The sequence below is a fragment of the Leuresthes tenuis genome, unplaced genomic scaffold (genome assembly GCF_036924035.1).
Source record: "Leuresthes tenuis unplaced genomic scaffold, fLeuTen1.0.hap1 SCAF_8, whole genome shotgun sequence".
Taxonomy (NCBI): Eukaryota; Metazoa; Chordata; class Actinopteri; order Atheriniformes; family Atherinopsidae; genus Leuresthes; species Leuresthes tenuis.
In genome coordinates this window covers 33,485,774-33,502,471 of record NW_027325362.1, presented here as the reverse complement: position 1 = coordinate 33,502,471, position 16,698 = coordinate 33,485,774, and the positions used below count along the sequence as shown (strand labels likewise).

The 16,698-nt window shown below is 40.7% G+C and overlaps 1 protein-coding gene across 1 annotated transcript in view; it reads right to left on the bottom strand.

The window, feature by feature from the left end:
- Window positions 1-559: 559 nt before the first annotated feature.
- The window catches only part of piezo1 (piezo type mechanosensitive ion channel component 1 (Er blood group)), a 162,628-nt gene continuing 146,489 nt past the window's right edge, over window positions 560-16,698 (bottom strand). Inside the window, exons 41-54 of the mRNA XM_072391535.1 lie at window positions 14,907-15,039; window positions 14,540-14,687; window positions 14,143-14,295; window positions 13,699-13,760; window positions 11,870-12,028; window positions 9,109-9,256; window positions 7,482-7,670; window positions 7,131-7,223; window positions 5,827-5,999; window positions 5,058-5,180; window positions 4,893-4,972; window positions 4,018-4,207; window positions 3,267-3,408; window positions 560-2,676 (exon numbers count right to left, since the gene is read on the bottom strand). Coding sequence (XP_072247636.1) covers window positions 2,554-2,676; window positions 3,267-3,408; window positions 4,018-4,207; window positions 4,893-4,972; window positions 5,058-5,180; window positions 5,827-5,999; window positions 7,131-7,223; window positions 7,482-7,670; window positions 9,109-9,256; window positions 11,870-12,028; window positions 13,699-13,760; window positions 14,143-14,295; window positions 14,540-14,687; window positions 14,907-15,039 — 1,916 coding nt within the window. The 3' untranslated portion in view covers window positions 560-2,553. The remainder of the gene's footprint in view (window positions 2,677-3,266; window positions 3,409-4,017; window positions 4,208-4,892; window positions 4,973-5,057; window positions 5,181-5,826; window positions 6,000-7,130; window positions 7,224-7,481; window positions 7,671-9,108; window positions 9,257-11,869; window positions 12,029-13,698; window positions 13,761-14,142; window positions 14,296-14,539; window positions 14,688-14,906; window positions 15,040-16,698) is intronic.

Here is a 16,698-nt window from a genome sequence, read left to right as displayed (position 1 = left end):
CTTTCTCTCATCATGGATCTCTGGATAATACTTCCTTCCAAAGGCTCTCTGTTAAAAATAAACATGCAAGTCCATCCAAAAAATGACAAATAAATGCAACTAACTCAATACCAGGCAAAGAAACACAAGAGGTGGGCTGGAAAGACAATGGTCAGAGACAGACAAAGAACAGAGAAAGTAGTACAAATAAACTACAGACAGAACCAGGTATAAGTGAAACTTAAAGACAGGCAGCGATAAAAATAAAGAGAGCCCGTCTTCCACTAAGATCAATGCTATATTTAAAATTTTTTTAAATGAAAGTGATCCTGAACTGAAGTCAGTTTGATGGATTCTTTCTTTGCCTGTGCTTTAACCCAGCATCAAGTACGATGACATTTGGCTTGGTAGATTCTGCACCAACAAACAATGGCCAATGATGACATTCCTCCACTTCATTTGTCTTGGCAAAGGATCAAAGACAAAGAAATGATTAGAAAATTATTAAACACAAACATGAGAAATGAAAACATGAACCAAAACTGGGATGAGTCTCCAAAAAAACATGACAACAATTGAGTGCAGAACAGATCAAGGCATTTATAGGACGAGGCAAATCACATTACAGATATTGTTCAATTTACATATTATCCCACAATGGGCCTTGTGACATATTTATCACAAGATGAAAGCAGCAACCTGAGCAGTGCCATTTACAATTTCTTTCTCCATCATGACATGAAAAAAAGAAGAAAAACACCTCTTCACTAAAGACAGATGCTTCGTACAGATGGAGTCCTGGCAGCTCTAACCTGCTCGGATATGGTTATTTTCTGCAAGTTGTTGCCTTGGGTTGTTTTCTTCTTCTCAAAAGAGATGCACCCCTCTCCCTGAAACCAAGGATGGGCACACATGCACACACATACACACCGGAAAGGAGAAAGTTAAGAAACATGATTGGCTCCCCTTTCCACAACAATCAGCTACACTTTTCCTTTAATTAAACACTAATGGCCGTCCAGAGCTTGAAAACCATTATCTTTTTTTTAATGTAACAAGGTGATGAAGTCTCGCGCCGAACAACCTGAAACTTCATTGCGCGTTTGATCAGTCTGGTTGCAACACCTGTGTATACTTGTGCTGTACATGTTCTCCTGAAAATAGTTTTTTGACACTGAATCAGCATGAAGGCGAGTGAATCGAGATAGTCCACCTTCTGAGAGCTGACCTGCAGACGAGTTAAAAAGTGTGTGAGAATAAAGCTGTCAGTCAAGTATTTCTCTGTTTTAGATGTTTGTTGTGTATGGTAGTATTTGCTCTCTGATTTGGTACTGTATGCTCAGAAAAGACATTTTTAAGGGTTTCTGAGTGGAGTTTATGACCATGGTTACATTTGCCTGGATCGCAAAAGGAGGACCCCCCACTGATGAGAGGAGAGTTTTACTGCAGCCCCTAAAACAAGCTGCTTTGAACAGAGCTGGAAAGACAGCCCTGCAGTGGTACTGTGACCAAATCATGTCTCATACATTTCATTAAAAGATATAAACTATGGATTTTTTACAGTCTAATTCTGAAATAGTTCCATTTCCCTCGTCAGTAGTTGGGACCATGGACAGTTGCAAAGCTACTGATCCCTCTTTTAGGTGCAATCTTGGCCCAGCTTGTTAAAACAGGCACCACAGAACGTAATGGATGGTGGTGGCTTAATAACACCACTGAGAAGTCATGTTGTTCCTCAGTCACGTATATATCAGCTCCATAAACTCTGGACGTTGGTGTCGCTCCGTTTTTCTGTTTTAAGTTTGTAGCAACCAACATTGATTGATGTCTGTTGTTCTTACTGTTCTTACTGTACTTAAGTACAGCACTGTTCTTACTGTGCTGCACTTAAGGTGCATTCAACGACAAATAGGAAACTGGAATTTCTAATTTCCCACTGTTAAAAACTAAATAAAGCCAGGCAGATGTCAGATATAAGACCTAAAAAGAAGTAATGATAGAGCATTGTTAGCTTGTTTTCTTTGCTTAGATCATTTTTGAGGGATTTTTTTTGTCTCGTTTCATTTTGTTTTCTGTACCATACAACCATGTTCTGGTTTTCTTTTGGAATAACTTTAGCTCGTTTAAAGGAAAAAACAGTAAACAAATGCGAACTGGAGCTACCTCAACCACCAGCTGGAGTCCCTCACACCTAGAACCATAAAGTGAGGGTGGGAATTGAACAATGATCATTTCCTAACACAATGGTGGTGACCGCAGTTTTTGCTCTTCAGGGATGTTATTAGCACTCCTGCACAACAGCTGCTGCAGATCCCACCCGCAGCGGGTCTCCTATGCCATTCAAACAGCGTTCTTAGTTTGGTTCAATGAAAGAGGTCTGGCAGCTTTAACTGTACAACAGCATGGGTCCAGCAACAAGAGATGTGCAATATTGCATGTCTATTGGTGTACATCTTCTTTAAAGTGTCTCAAGTCCATAAGAGTGAATAGGAGGCCCTCCATGTGTTGTGCACTGGGCATCTCTTCATTGTGCCTCACATATCACGAGCAACAAAATTGATCAGGCAAACATTATCAGTCCTGGTCTCTATTGTGGATGTCCCGAGTCCATTTGATCATCGTCTCTGGAGATCGATAGAGGAAGATCAGTTTGGAGTAAAGTTCTTCTTCCAATGTCAGCTCTCCAGTCTCACGCACCTTAAAAGACATAGACACTATTTATTTGGGAAAGCGGATTTAATTCATGCTGCAGAATATCTCCAATAACTGTGTGCTGTTTTTTTAATATCACATGTATTGCCTGGCCAAGAAAACTCACACTCTAAAATCTTTTTAGCGTTGATTACAGCACATCCTCTCCATCACACCTTTCAACAACATTCATTTCTGTCATTCATTCATTAATTTTTCTCCAACATCTTGCATTGATGATGACTGCTGTGTAAAGCCTTTCCAAAGACTCTCAGTGGTGTTAAGGTCTGCAGTCTGTGGAGTAAGGATGTCCCTGCTCCCTCAACCACTCATTCACAATCTTGACACTTTCACCTTGGAATATGCCCGTACCATCAGGGAAGAAAATATCTACTGCTTATATTCAGGTGGTCAGCTGACCTCATTTTATGGTCTCATAGCATTGTTGAATCTGGACCAGACCAACTGAAACTACAAATTAAATCCAGGCAGTGGATTTTGAAAAGGATAATAATAATGTTTCTAGATTTAACAGTTTCGGATATGTTTGCTTGAGACAGAATTCAGACAGTGTGTGTTAACATGCACACGCTAACCAGGAAGATATCTGTGCAGAGCTTCAGGATGCGGTCCACACAGGGAAGCTCCTCAAACATGATGGAGTGGGAAATCTCACTGAAGAAGCCACGCACAAACTTTCCAATGACCAAGACCACCGACACATACAGACCCATAATACTGAAAAGAAAATTGAGAGAAAAATATTTACACTCAGGAAGGGCCAGAGAGAACAGAAAATCCATCACTATCAGACAGAATCATTATCTTCTCATCCCAGGTTCGTGGTGCTCTGAGCAGCCCCCTCACCCTGCTCTCTTTGTATGTTTCTACCATTTGTGTTGTAATGAACAACAGCGCCTTTCCCTTTTTTCTCTTTCCCGTGACAGGGGCCACTCTTTTCTTTGTACATTGACTCAGTATGAACTGAAGTGAACTATCTTCTAATTGGATTGAATTAGACTGCATCTTATTGGACTTTGCTCTGGACTCGTTTCATCCTCAGTTGTCATCATAGCCATTTTCACACACGAACACCGGAGGGCGGACAATTTGGTCAGTCATTTTCAGCAGTTGCTGTTCACACACGCACATCACAGCAGGTGCAGAACACTGAAGCAGCAGTGTTTAATGACACAAGAAAGATTTTTCCTGCACTTCCCAGCTAACTCTGCAACAATTAATGTGCACTTAGAGCTTGGTATATTCCAGAGTCTCTGAGTGAAGATCATTTTTTTATTTGGTGTATATCCACCCTCCCCTACATGTTTGTGATGGTGTGTTTCTTACCCATATCCAGCCAGGAAGCCCAGGCTGGGTGGACTGACTTTGTCGTTGAATATGACCATGGGCAGCACACTACACGAGGAGGGGACACAGCCTGCAATGGCAATGTCCCACCACTCCTGGTTCCCAGTGCTGTTCAGTGACCTGTCACTCTTCAGGGACAAGGTTATATTCACGTAACCATCTTCATTACCTACAAAACCAAAAAATGGTAAATGGACTGTACTTGTATAGCGCTTTAACACTGCATTCACCCATTCACTCACACACAAACAGCACGTCTTAGTCCATAGAAGTGCTTTCTTCTACACATGCACACACACATCCACCAATGGACGCACTGGTTGGCAACGTGGGGTTCAGCGTCTTGCCCAATTGGAAGCCGGGAGTTGAACCACCGACCTTTCCGATTGGCAGACAACTTCCTCCTGAGCAACAGCCACCCCGAGAGTTAAACACATAACAGACACAGATGCAGATGTTCCAAATGAGACGAAGGGCTGAATTTTCACATAGTGCCTTGAAAGGATGGTATGAAAAGGATTTTTGGATATTAACACTTGTCAGTTTGTGATTCACACACACATGATTCTATTCCTCATTCTATTCCAAACACCAAACAGGCATTTTCACCCAGTTGCTCAAAGATACGCATTGAAAAAAAGCTTTTCTCAAGTATATTTGTTTAATTTATGAATGATAATGCCTCCTGACATTTGATCGTTTCCATTGATTCTACACTGAGATTTAACACTGTACTGAAACAGTTGACTCTCTGGGTGTTCTGCCTTCCCCTTCCATGGTTCTGTAGTCTGACCCAGAATATGATTTTAGTATTTATTTTGGCACCCTGAAACATTTCTTGTGTAAACTCTGACCTTTATAGAGCTGACTGACTGGTTTAGCCTCAGCTCCATTAGGGGCACGGATGTAGTTAGGGAACATATCAGGAACAAGCCTGGGAAAAGGAAGAGATTAAACCTGTTAAATACAACTTCACGGTTAAAACCATATAAATCCTCCCTCTGTTGAGTGAAACTTACACAGGATCAGTGCGATTGCCAACCAGTAATGATGCCAGATCTGCTCTGACTGGGTTTCCAGGTTCTAGATCGATAGAATGTTTGTCAAAGGTGTGTTCAACTGTCCCACCTTTACCCAGGTCCCTGTCACATGAAAGATTCAGAGAGACAATGACTTTTAAAGATTTCCTGCATTTACCCAGTGTCTTCATTGATATAAGAAAAAAACTGCATTAGGGCTCCTGTCTACTTGGTACTACTTTCAGAGCACCAGTTATTCCCAATGAGGAGAGATCGTGTGCAGCTGCATTTGGGAACAGTGATGTTCCCAGCAGCATTTTTAATAGCACTCTTTTGTGTCTGCTTTGAGTGCTTGAAGTATAATATCTCAGAACTTTTCAAAAAAGCACTGGTGTCATCATGGTTGCTTCATTTTCTGATGAAACAGTGACACTCAGTGGACATGGGCCCTTACAGAATGCAGTGGAGAAAAAGTAAAGGCTATCACAAATAACAGCTATGCATAGAACACATCTTATACGGCATTCAAGCTACAGTATGTAATAAAGTAAGTCTTTTAGATCTCTATAAAAACAAAGGTTTGTCTTGGGGCCAGTACAGAAGGTGGTGTTTGAGCTGTCACTTTATAATGTGGCCACTCAGGATAAATCCCACTTCAAAGCTCCACCTTGTCATAAGGTTAAGCATGCTAATGCTAGAAGTTGGCAAAGAGATGGCTGATTGGAAATAATTCAGCAAAACTGACAAAAATACACAGCAAAAGTCTTACCTCTGGAAATTCCAGGCGAGGCGGAGTGTGAGGTCAACTGGACTTCCACGTAGTTCTTTAATGAGTTCCTGGCGGCTGGGGGGACTGATCCTCCAAACCGATCCCGAACTACCTTCAATCATGGCAGTCACAATATCTTCATAACTGTAGAGAGTGATGAACTGCATGGCAACCTGATCACAACGATACAAAAAAAAAAAACTCAAAAGAGATTTCAATGTTTAGTGTTTTTAATCAAAAGTGAACTTAAAGGAGAAGTTCGTTTTTTAAAACCTGGACCTTATTTCTGGCATGAAACATTCATCTTCTCACCGAGAACAGTTTGGTGAAAGTCAGCGTCCTTCGGACGCTATTTAGATCACTCGAGATCCGCATATATCCATATAACAGAGTGAACGGGGCTTAGACGATGCAGCCTCTAAATAAGGCATTATCTGTCTTTATTTCACCAATACTTTAAGAAGAATGAATGAACGAACATGTACTATTGCACTGTTAGCACAGAGCTGCCGTGTTGTTGTTATTGGGGGCTATGGTCAAGGAGTTTCCAGTCAGAAGAAAGTTAGAATCTCTCCAGCAGGTTCTGGGCCCACCCCAAGACCTTCTCCTAGTGGGTTGTGTCAGAAAGACCTGTCCTGGCAACCAGAAAAGCATCCTGAGCAGATGCCTGAACCACCTCAACTTCTGATGTGATGGAGGAGCAACTCTCCTCTGTGGAGCTCTTCACCCAATCCCTAAGGGTGAGCCCAGACACGCTTCTTTTTTCAGCCACGCCAACAGCATGTGACCATAGATTTTTTTTTAATTGACTCTGTATGAATTGGACTAATTTAAAATCTAATTAATGTGATTTGATTGTATTGCCAAAAACATGCTTGTTAGGTTAACTGGTGACTCTAAATTGTCCTTAGGAGTGAGTGTGTGTGGTTGTTTGTCTCTGTGTGGCCCTGTGATGGACTGGCGATCTGTCCAGGGTGTACCCCGCCTCTCGCCCGATGACCGCTCGGATAGGCTCCAGCCCCCCCGTGACCCGACCGACGGATTAAGCGGGTATAGAGGATGGATGGATGGATGTTTGTATTGCAATGAATTGGATTGTAATTGGCTTGGACTGTATCTTTGAAGTGCCTTGACATTTGACTATATAAATCAAACTGAATTAAACAGAATTGAATTAAATTGTTTAAGTGGTTTTCTGAGGTTGCACTGACAGAAAAGGGTGGACAGCCCAGCCATCCAACAGAAAGAAATACACATCATAACAGTACATTGAGAATATTTAAATCAGGCAGATCAATACGCACAGCATTGTTTGCAAACTCTTTGGTCAGTTGGTCATATTCAGGCTTTGTAAAAGGCTGGATTGACTGCTGCTGCACACTCATGGTGAACAGGGGCTGGAACATACAGAAAAAAAACAATGTGTAGATTATGCACATTTTGCATTAACATTCTAAAAATAGATAATTCCTTTTCATACTCCTAATAAACCCTAACACAGCAACAAGCAACTACTTGCTAAGATACAGAAGTGTGTTGATGATCGTGGCAGACTGAGCAGCCTGTGTTTACTCTGCGTTTACAGTTATAGGAAAGCTGCAAATGCATGATCATGAAATAAATAAATCTATAAATACTCAGATATTGCTGATTACCTCATATCCTCCCAGTTTGACAGTGACTGTGACATCAATGGGGTGGTTAACTACACCCACCACTGATCTGACCAATGAAATGAAGAGCAGGGGAAACCAGATGATGCAAATCAAGAAGAAGATGATAAGTCCACCCATGCCATATTTCACAATCTTCTTCTTCTTCTGTCCTTTAGGTTGGGGGTATTTCTGAAAAAAGAGAGATGACTTCCTCAGCCAGATGTGTAAGGTTTGGGTTTTGACGAGTAGACTTGTGAGGTGGGTACCACGTTTTTATTTCATTTCAGATTTTTTGACGTTCACCATGGAACAGTGGATCCTTACATCTTTTATTTGGACTTGGAGAGGAAACTTATAGTTACCATGAACTCTGTCAACATCTCATTCATTTTTGTTTTTTGTGCTATATGCTGCAAATAAAACTTAACTACATTCTCTTCCTTTAGTAACTGGATGGTTCTGTGAGATCCTCTTTGGAGCGACGCACAGAGGGAGAAATCAGCCAAAGAGGATCAGATACAGGAGACGTGCTCCCAGCAGCTTGTTGCACAAATGCAAATGTTTTGGTTGCTTATTATCTGCTGCACCTGGATTTTCAACAGTGAGACATTGGGCCTCATGCAAGAACCGTTCGTACGCACAGATGTGTTCTTAAGTCGTGCGAAGAAGTTATTTAAGAGAATTTGCGCATTCACCAATGTTTTTGTATTTTAAGTTTTCTTTCAGGTAGGAACAGAATTTATGTCATCCAGACCTGTCGTAGGAGTTTCATCAATAGTCCGCTGTTATTCGAATCAAGTTTGCTTGACCAATGGATTGTATATTTAATTACTTTGAAACAATCACAGATAAATATATACATTATACCCCATGGGTAAAATGGTATTTTTAAGCCATATTTCATATCAAACCATTTCTTCTTTATTTCAGTGACATTACAAACTACAGGTCACACGGAATTAACAACACTCGTAATTGCTTTCTTCGCTTCAGCAGGTCCCGTAATTCCCCTGCTGACACTGCTAAAAATGACAGATTTTCCTTTTTGGATCTCTGAAAGCAGAACTTCAGTCTCAGAGCCCATAAAGTTGTTCTTTTTGCACCTTGGTGCCATTCTCATGACTCAACACTTCCTGGCACAGGAGAGAGGAAGCGTAGCCTTATATGGTATTACTTTGGGGCGTAGAGTATGCGCATTTACTATCCTCGTGCACTTAGATACACACGGGTGACCTTCATCATTAGGTCGTTTACACACGATATTGGCACATGTTATTATATACCTGATGATTACTGTTTGACATCTAATTTGACATCTGATTTGACTCCAAAAAAGAAAGTAGACTTTTTTTTAAGGAAATAAGGACTTGAGTAATTAACCAATCACTATTTAGTTGTGTGTTGTCAGGTTAAATTATGCAACTCAGAAGACTTTGCCTTCTCTTTCTTTTTGACCAATCAGAATACAACATCTTCAGCAGTCCTTGCAGTGACCCTTTTTTTCCAGTTCTACTTCACTGCTGTCATCTGAATAATTTGGATTGGTATTCTTTGTCTTCTCACAGCAAAGACAAGATCATGCAAAGCAACAACCTCACAAAGGGAGTTGCAGTTGCTGTCCTCATACCTTCTCATTCTCCCGGCTGCATTTGATGATGAAGATGTTGGCATAAATGTCTTCAACACACATCCAGTTTGACAGAGACAGAGTGGTGTCAGTCCAAACCCAGTCCATCACCGCTCGCAGCTCCACCAAGAACGGCACCAGACGAAACCTACACACACATACAAAGTGAATCTGAGCCTTGCATGACATGGTACTGTCTGTGTTCTGCCCAGAACAGCAATATGTACAGACACAGACACCTGTGGCGATTCTGGGGGGTGGCCTGGGGTGGCCACCCCAAATCTGATAGGAAGTTGGTCCAGTTTGTCGACACAAGAGAAAAGCTGTAAATCAATGATGACAGCAGATGGGCTGATTTAGGGTCAGTTTTACATTTCTAACTAACGCAGTACTGGTCATGGTGAGGCTGTGAGAGCTGATTTCCGCTCAGCGGACGTTTGGCCAATGGCCATACACGCTGCATCTGCGTGCTGCTGCTGCTGCGTGCTGCTGCCGCTGCTGCTCCGGTGAATGAAGACGACGGTTACAGACAGCGTCACCAGCCGCTAGAGAAAAACCTGTCGATTGAGAGGTATGGTCATTTAATGTTTGGTTATGTCGTGGTTCCCTCTGAATGTGGGAACATTTTATGTAGCACAAAGTAGCAGCTAAAAGACGAACTTCACTGCACTAGCTAGCTTAGCAGCCCTGCCCCGGTCCCGATAAGTAACTTGGCGCTACTCCCGATTTTAAAGTGAAATGCATTTTATAAACTGTGTCGGGCCGATTTCAGGAGGAGTGGAGTATTCCAACCTCTACCCCAGAAAAGCTCCCTCTTTTTCATAGCCCAGTATGGGCAGGTATGAGTTAAGCATTTAACAATAGCGGGGTTTTATTGTTTGGACATGAACTATGAAACGTTTCTGGACTGAGGGTGTTTTTGCAGATGTGTGTGTTCAGTATAACTTGTTAAATTTTTACCAACCAGTGTGTTGAAATATAGTGTGACAGTCTGATGTAAGTAGCTATAAGACAAGAACAAGCTGTGGTTCATTTACTTGCTCTATGATTTAAGGGCTGTTTAAAGGCTTTTTTTCTCTTGGAGATAAAGGACTTCTTGTTTGTATCAATTAGCTCATCTTCACAGTTCACATATTTATAGGCGATTTAATAGGCAGAGGGTAGAGTAAATTGCATTCAAATGCCACAAATGTTTGAGATGCAATATGTGTTAATTGTGTTATTAAAAGTGATTTGAAGATATTATAAATAGACATCATTTAGGCTATTATTTCAAAGTGAATAGACTGACTGGTTGATTGATCGATTGAGTCATAGAATTACATTTCCCCCAGGGATATAAGGGGAATATGAAGAGAAGCAGAAATATTGAGAGCTTCTTAAAAAAAAAAAAGACAACAGTTTGAGCCAGCCCAGCCACTACCAGCAGCAGTTAGGCCCAGACAAGCCAGCAGTCCAGGTTCAGCAACCAGGAGCAGTCAGCTCCCCCTGCACAGGATGGTAGGTCATGCTTGGATAGTTTGAATTTACCATGTAGGCTCACATTCAAGTTGTTTGTCACTCCAGTTATACAATTACAACTGTCTTAAACATCACGACACACAGTTAACACAGTTGACAGAAGTTAATGCATAATACATAAATACACAAACAAACCTATGTATATATGTTAGGGCTGCCACAAACGATTATTTTAATAGTCGACTAATCACTGATTATTTTTTTCAATTAGTCGACTAATCGGATCATACATACATTGAATGTAAGACTTATAGCTTACTTTTTTAGGTTTTTCTTGCCTTCATTTGTCTCTGGCATCAAACATAGCTGCATTTAAATCAAATGAAGTAGGCACCTGAAACTCAGGAATTATTCACTAAAAGTTTTGGTCTCACTAACTCAAATATAGCACCGACATGTTCAATATGGACTCAGTCAGGACATTTGCTTGCTGAGGTGTGCATGTAGCTAGCTTTGTAACAAAGCCGTCCATTGAAGATGAGCGTACTTTTTTAGCACTGAAACATAACGTTAGAAAACATTCTAACGTTCCTATTCAAACACATCACTGTTATAACGTTACAGAAAACACATAAAATATGTGTGCTAAGGCTAATTAATCACATTGTCATCGCTAATGTTAACGTTTACAGCTATCAATATGAGAAAGTAGCAGCTAACTAGCCAGTTAGCTTACCAAAATGACGTCCCTCTTCATAATGAGCCACAACAACATGCTTCCTTTTCAGGTGCTCGTGCATCGTCGTTGTGCTGCCGTGGAAGGCAAGTTCTGCCTTACAGATATTGCATTGCACACATTTGTCTTTAGTTTTCTCAAAATGCTCCCACACTTTTGAGCTCCGTTGCCGGGTAGCCGCGATACCAGAGCCCGTCTGGTTTAACTTCCTGTGACATCACGGCTGAGCCCGGTTACCACTACTGCGCATGTGTGTCAAGGACAGAAAGGCAGACGCAGCAGTGGAAGGTGCTGCAGCAGCTTTGAGAGAAGAACAAAGTTTAAAAAAAAAAACTAAAAAAAACGACGTATCAACTATTAAATTAGTCGATGAATTTAATAGACGACATAATCGTGACTAGTCGACTAATCGTGGCAGCCCTAGTGCGTGCGTGCGTGCGGCCACCCCACATTAGCTTTGTGTCCCATCTTGGCCACCCCAGTAAAAATGTCCTGGATACGTCACTGACAGACACCACTGTGGGAGAAATAACTATGTTACCAAAACTTGTTTTGTGTCCATACCCTTGGAAGAGAAACAGGTTGAGATGGTTGTATTTCTTGGTGAGGAAGTTGCCAAGGATACGAGTTGGGTAACCACAGCGGATCTGATAGGCTGACAGGCCAAAGTAAATACACTTCACAAAGTACCAGAGCTGAGCCACAAAGTTCTGATTGAACATCCTAAACAAACAAATGAGAAACAAAGATGATTAAGTTCCTTCAATCTGAGCCACAACAGCTGATACAGTCATGTCAACTTGTTTTTTACATTTTCTCAGCAATTTGACTCTGGGTGAAGCTTATGTGACATATACAGACAATTTACACATTTAGTTGAATCTTTGTAGTGATTTCCTTCATTTAAATAACTCAGCCATATAAAAAAGTAAGTACATTTGTCACATCTACTGGAGTGGTACGATCCAGTTCAGGTGCTAATGATCACAAGCTCCTTTCACAAGGACATGAGACTGGACTTATTCAACCCACTGACACTCAGAATGTAATGTTAGTTCTATCAGAGATAAATAAAGTATAAAACAAGTAAACCCATATTTATACTCAAACTGTCAGGTTGCACAATTAAAACTGATTTTTGGTTTAGCACAAAGGAAATATATAATCTAAATTTTCATTTAATATTCAAGAATTTACTGGAAATAGAAATACGTTGGTGTAAGATGCTTCTTAATCATATCCATCCATCCATCCATAAATAAATAAAACATAGTGATCAAACAACAAGTGTTTTCAGTAAGAGGCTTCTTCAGCTCCACTGCAACAAAGAACAGTACATGAGATAGTTCATGCCAACAGCAACAGCTCTACACAATGACTAATGTTGTTGACCTTTATGAGGCGAAAATAATTTCTGTTCCTTTAAAATTTAGTGTAACAAAATTTAAAATGAAAGCACAATTTAACATGGTTTAAAACTTCCGATGTACTGATACTTTTGCCACTGTTTGAAATCTCTGTTCAGACAGAATGTAATAATTCCCACAAACTAAAATGAAAATAATTGAGCCAGCCCAGTAGTTGGTGTTCTGTCTACATTAATGACACATCAAAATACATGAGAGGAACATTTTAAGCACGCCCAGTCGGCTCATTCTCCTTTAGCGAAAACTTCAGAACCAAAGCAGTCATTGATGCAATGGTGAAACTGAAAGACAAATGTGATTCATTTGTATAAACAGACACTAAAGTAGAGTTGATGCTCAATATGACATCACAGTACAAGGCAATGAAAGCCCAGGAAAATATCAAAGTACAGGAAAAGAAAACCCTTTCAGATGAAGAGCTGCTGACTAACACTGAAACATGGAGGTGCATTTGCTGATGGTTTGTTTTTCAGTCCCTGGGCAGCTTGAAATCTTGCAACCCATAAAAGTAAATAAGCCATTGGCCTGGTCGACCAGAACTGGACATGTCATAAGATACTGATCCTAAGCACTAATAAATCGCCAAAAAGGCAAGGAAAATCTTCTGTATTGTCAGTGTCTATAATGTGTGTATCACGCTTAGTGTTGTAGCTTCAGGGGCCAAAGGGGAACTGACTTTTTCCTCTGCAGATGATCACGTCAGCTGATATGCTCATTGATTAAATCATATTGAATACATACCAAGGACATCACTTTTGTCTGCTTTTTAAGGATTGATTATGCTCCTTTTCCAAAAAAATCATCCCTTTCCAGGGGATGTACATATCTTACTGTAAAGCATTAGTATAATGATATTTTTACAGTTTTTTTCTAAAAAGTCCAAATTGCTTATATAAAATAAACCACTGGTGATGAAATCATTGAATACAAATGCTGCAACGAAAACACAATTTGATCTGACAGTACCTTTCAGTGACCGCAGGCAGGATGAAGAACATCCATAAGTGAATCCCAAAAACAAGGATCACCTGGAGGGAAAGAATGATGACATTATGATAAACAGATGGATGTATGAAAAAGAATACTTACAGTTCATAACTGTGCAATGCAAAAGTGTTTAAGTTGATGAGTGTAGAAACTCATCACAGTCCATAGACTGATCCTCATCCTGCAAGCCATTCTGAGCCTTCCTAGTTCCAGTAAAATTTCAACTCTTACATTTGCGCCAAGTTGGCAACTAATCAGATAGAGTTTTAAATGAAAGCTTTTGGGTGGTGAATCTCAAAGGGTTGCAGAAACACTGGGCTAAAAATAATCTATTGTACAGTACTTATGATGTCATGAATGAGGAAATCTGGAACCAGACAAACATATGCGTGAATGCTAATAATTTGTATATGTGACATGAACCTGAAAGAGGAGCTTTCCCAGGACAGCCTTGCGCAGATACAAAGCTCTGTCAATGATCATGGTGCTGAACTGGATGAGCAACATCACGAGGAAGGCCTCAGGTACCTGGTCCTCTGACAGGGTGGAGGCTATATCAGCTGCTGCACTATGTTTCTGAAGGAACAAAGACAATCACACCATCACTGTCCCTTTAGCTCATAATCATGTTCTGGTTTGAATACAAAATAAAGTTTCATATTAAATGTAGTGACTCATTATTAAAGGTGCCATGGCCAGTAGTCTACTGTTGGAAATAATTAAAGTTTTTGTACACATAATGCGATTAACATAATGTAGTAATCAAAGGCCTCACAAATGCAAAATTACAACTTCCTGTCAATTTCTGTCATTTTTTTACCCCAAAAGCCCAGAAGCCGAAGATGATGATGACAAAGTCAATGACATCAGTCAGGAACATTAGGGCATAGACATCAGTGGCAACCCGATACTCGTCTTGGATAATTTTCCTGAAGAAACCTTGAGCTGGCCTTTTCACACAGCGAATGCTGCAGAGGAAAACAGCAAGCATCAAAGCACTGAGAAAGTAACATTTCACTAATTCACTACAGCTCTTTTAAGTTTTCGTGTGACTGCAACTAAATAAATTGTATAAGCCTTTCTTTATTTAACCACTAACATGTAGAATACACTGTAAATCTATTTTATAGAGTGAAAGTGGTAACTTGTGCCTAATAGTGACATTTTAGTTTCTATATCTGTCTCACCCAGATGTGAAGATCTGCTTTATCTTGTGTCCCACAGCCATTACTCTCAGTCTGGCTGCTTCTCTCCTCTTGCCTTTAAGCTTCTTCTTCACTGGTTCTTTACTGGATTCTGCAGTCTCAGTTGTCGTTTCCACTAGAAAAGTATGAGGCAAAACTAAAGTATTAAGAAGAATTAAGTCAGAAATAGCAGCAAATCAATTAAATCCAAAGACAGGTCACATTTCTCACTCAGGCTTTTCTGTTGTATATTGCTCCACTTAACAGCATCCAAAAAAAATTAAAAATTATCATGCATCATGTAGTACAAAAGAATGCTTTATCTAGCAGTGATTGTCTCAGGAATCTTGCATAAAATTACTGTTTAATTTTTGGGGAACCAGCCAGACAGGAGACTTTCCACTCTCAACATCCATAACTAAATGCTGTACAAGCCTTTATTGAAATACTTTTGAAATATATGCTATACGGGGCTGTCATTCAACCATGCACACTCACACTCACTCCTAAGATCATTTTAGAAACATCAATCAACCTAACATGCATGTTTTTGGACGGTGGGAGGAAGCCGGAGTACCCAGAGAGAACCCACGCATACACGAGGAGAACATGTAGACTCCACACCGAAAGAACCAGCCGGGAGATGAACCTGGAACCCGCTGCTATAAGGTCACAGTGCTAACTATAAAGGCAAAAGAGAAAAACATTCTGTGGTTTTACAAAATCTGAAACCTACTTGTACTTAATCTTGTACTTATCTGCTGTGGTCAGCTGGAAGGTCGTAGCTCAACCAGTGGTTACTTCCTGTATCACATCTGGTTTACAGTTACTAATTGCCTCACCTGCTCCCTTTTGTAATCAACTCCTTCAGTATATTATCCTCCAAGTTTTCCTTTGCTCAGAGCCTCGTCATAGCTCGCCTCAGTCTGTCACATCTTCACTCGAACAGTTTTGTTTTCTTGTTGATCCTTGATGATTAGTACCCTGATTGATCTGCCTCTGCAGTGCCTTTTTAGTTATTTCGACATGTTTTCCTCACCTGCCTGTCTTCTGCCTGTAAGTCCTGCATTTCTGTCCTTTTCCTCTTTCTGCTCCATCCACGGATCATGACTACAAAACATCATCCTGGAGAAAGGTGTTCCCCTGCCCGAAGAGATATATAATCCCTCAAGCTTCTTCTGGGTCTGCCCTGAGCTCTCCTCCTAGATGGATGTCAATGACAAACCTTCAAAGAAAGACAAGCCACCTCAGCTAACTTGTCGCGATTCCAAGGAGCAGCATGACCATAGTTGAAGATTGGTTCGTAGATGGACCAGTAAATCAGAAACTTTGCCTTTTCGGCTCAGCTCCTTTTTCACCAAAGTAAAAGGGCACAAAGCCTTCATTACTGCTAACAAAGCCCCAACCCATCCTTTTTGATCAAGAGCCTGAGATACTTAAACTCTCCTGCTTCACGCAAAGACCCACCTCTGACAAAGAGAACACTTTTCCTCAATCTTTTCCAGTTGAGAACCATTTGAAGGCGAGGATTTTCATGGTGGCCACTTCACAATAGGCCACCAATTGCTCCAATGCACGTTGGTCCATTATTCCACAACCTGAATGTTGGTTTGAAGAAGCCAATAGAACCACATCATCCACCAGTGGTGTCCAACATGCACTGTAAACAAGCTGGTGCCAAGGATGAAGACACAGCTCTTGCTTAAGACCAAATAGTATGCAATAGATACTCTGGTATCCCATACTCCTGCAGCACAATAGCAGGATGCATGATAGGTCAAGCACATTCTCTGGT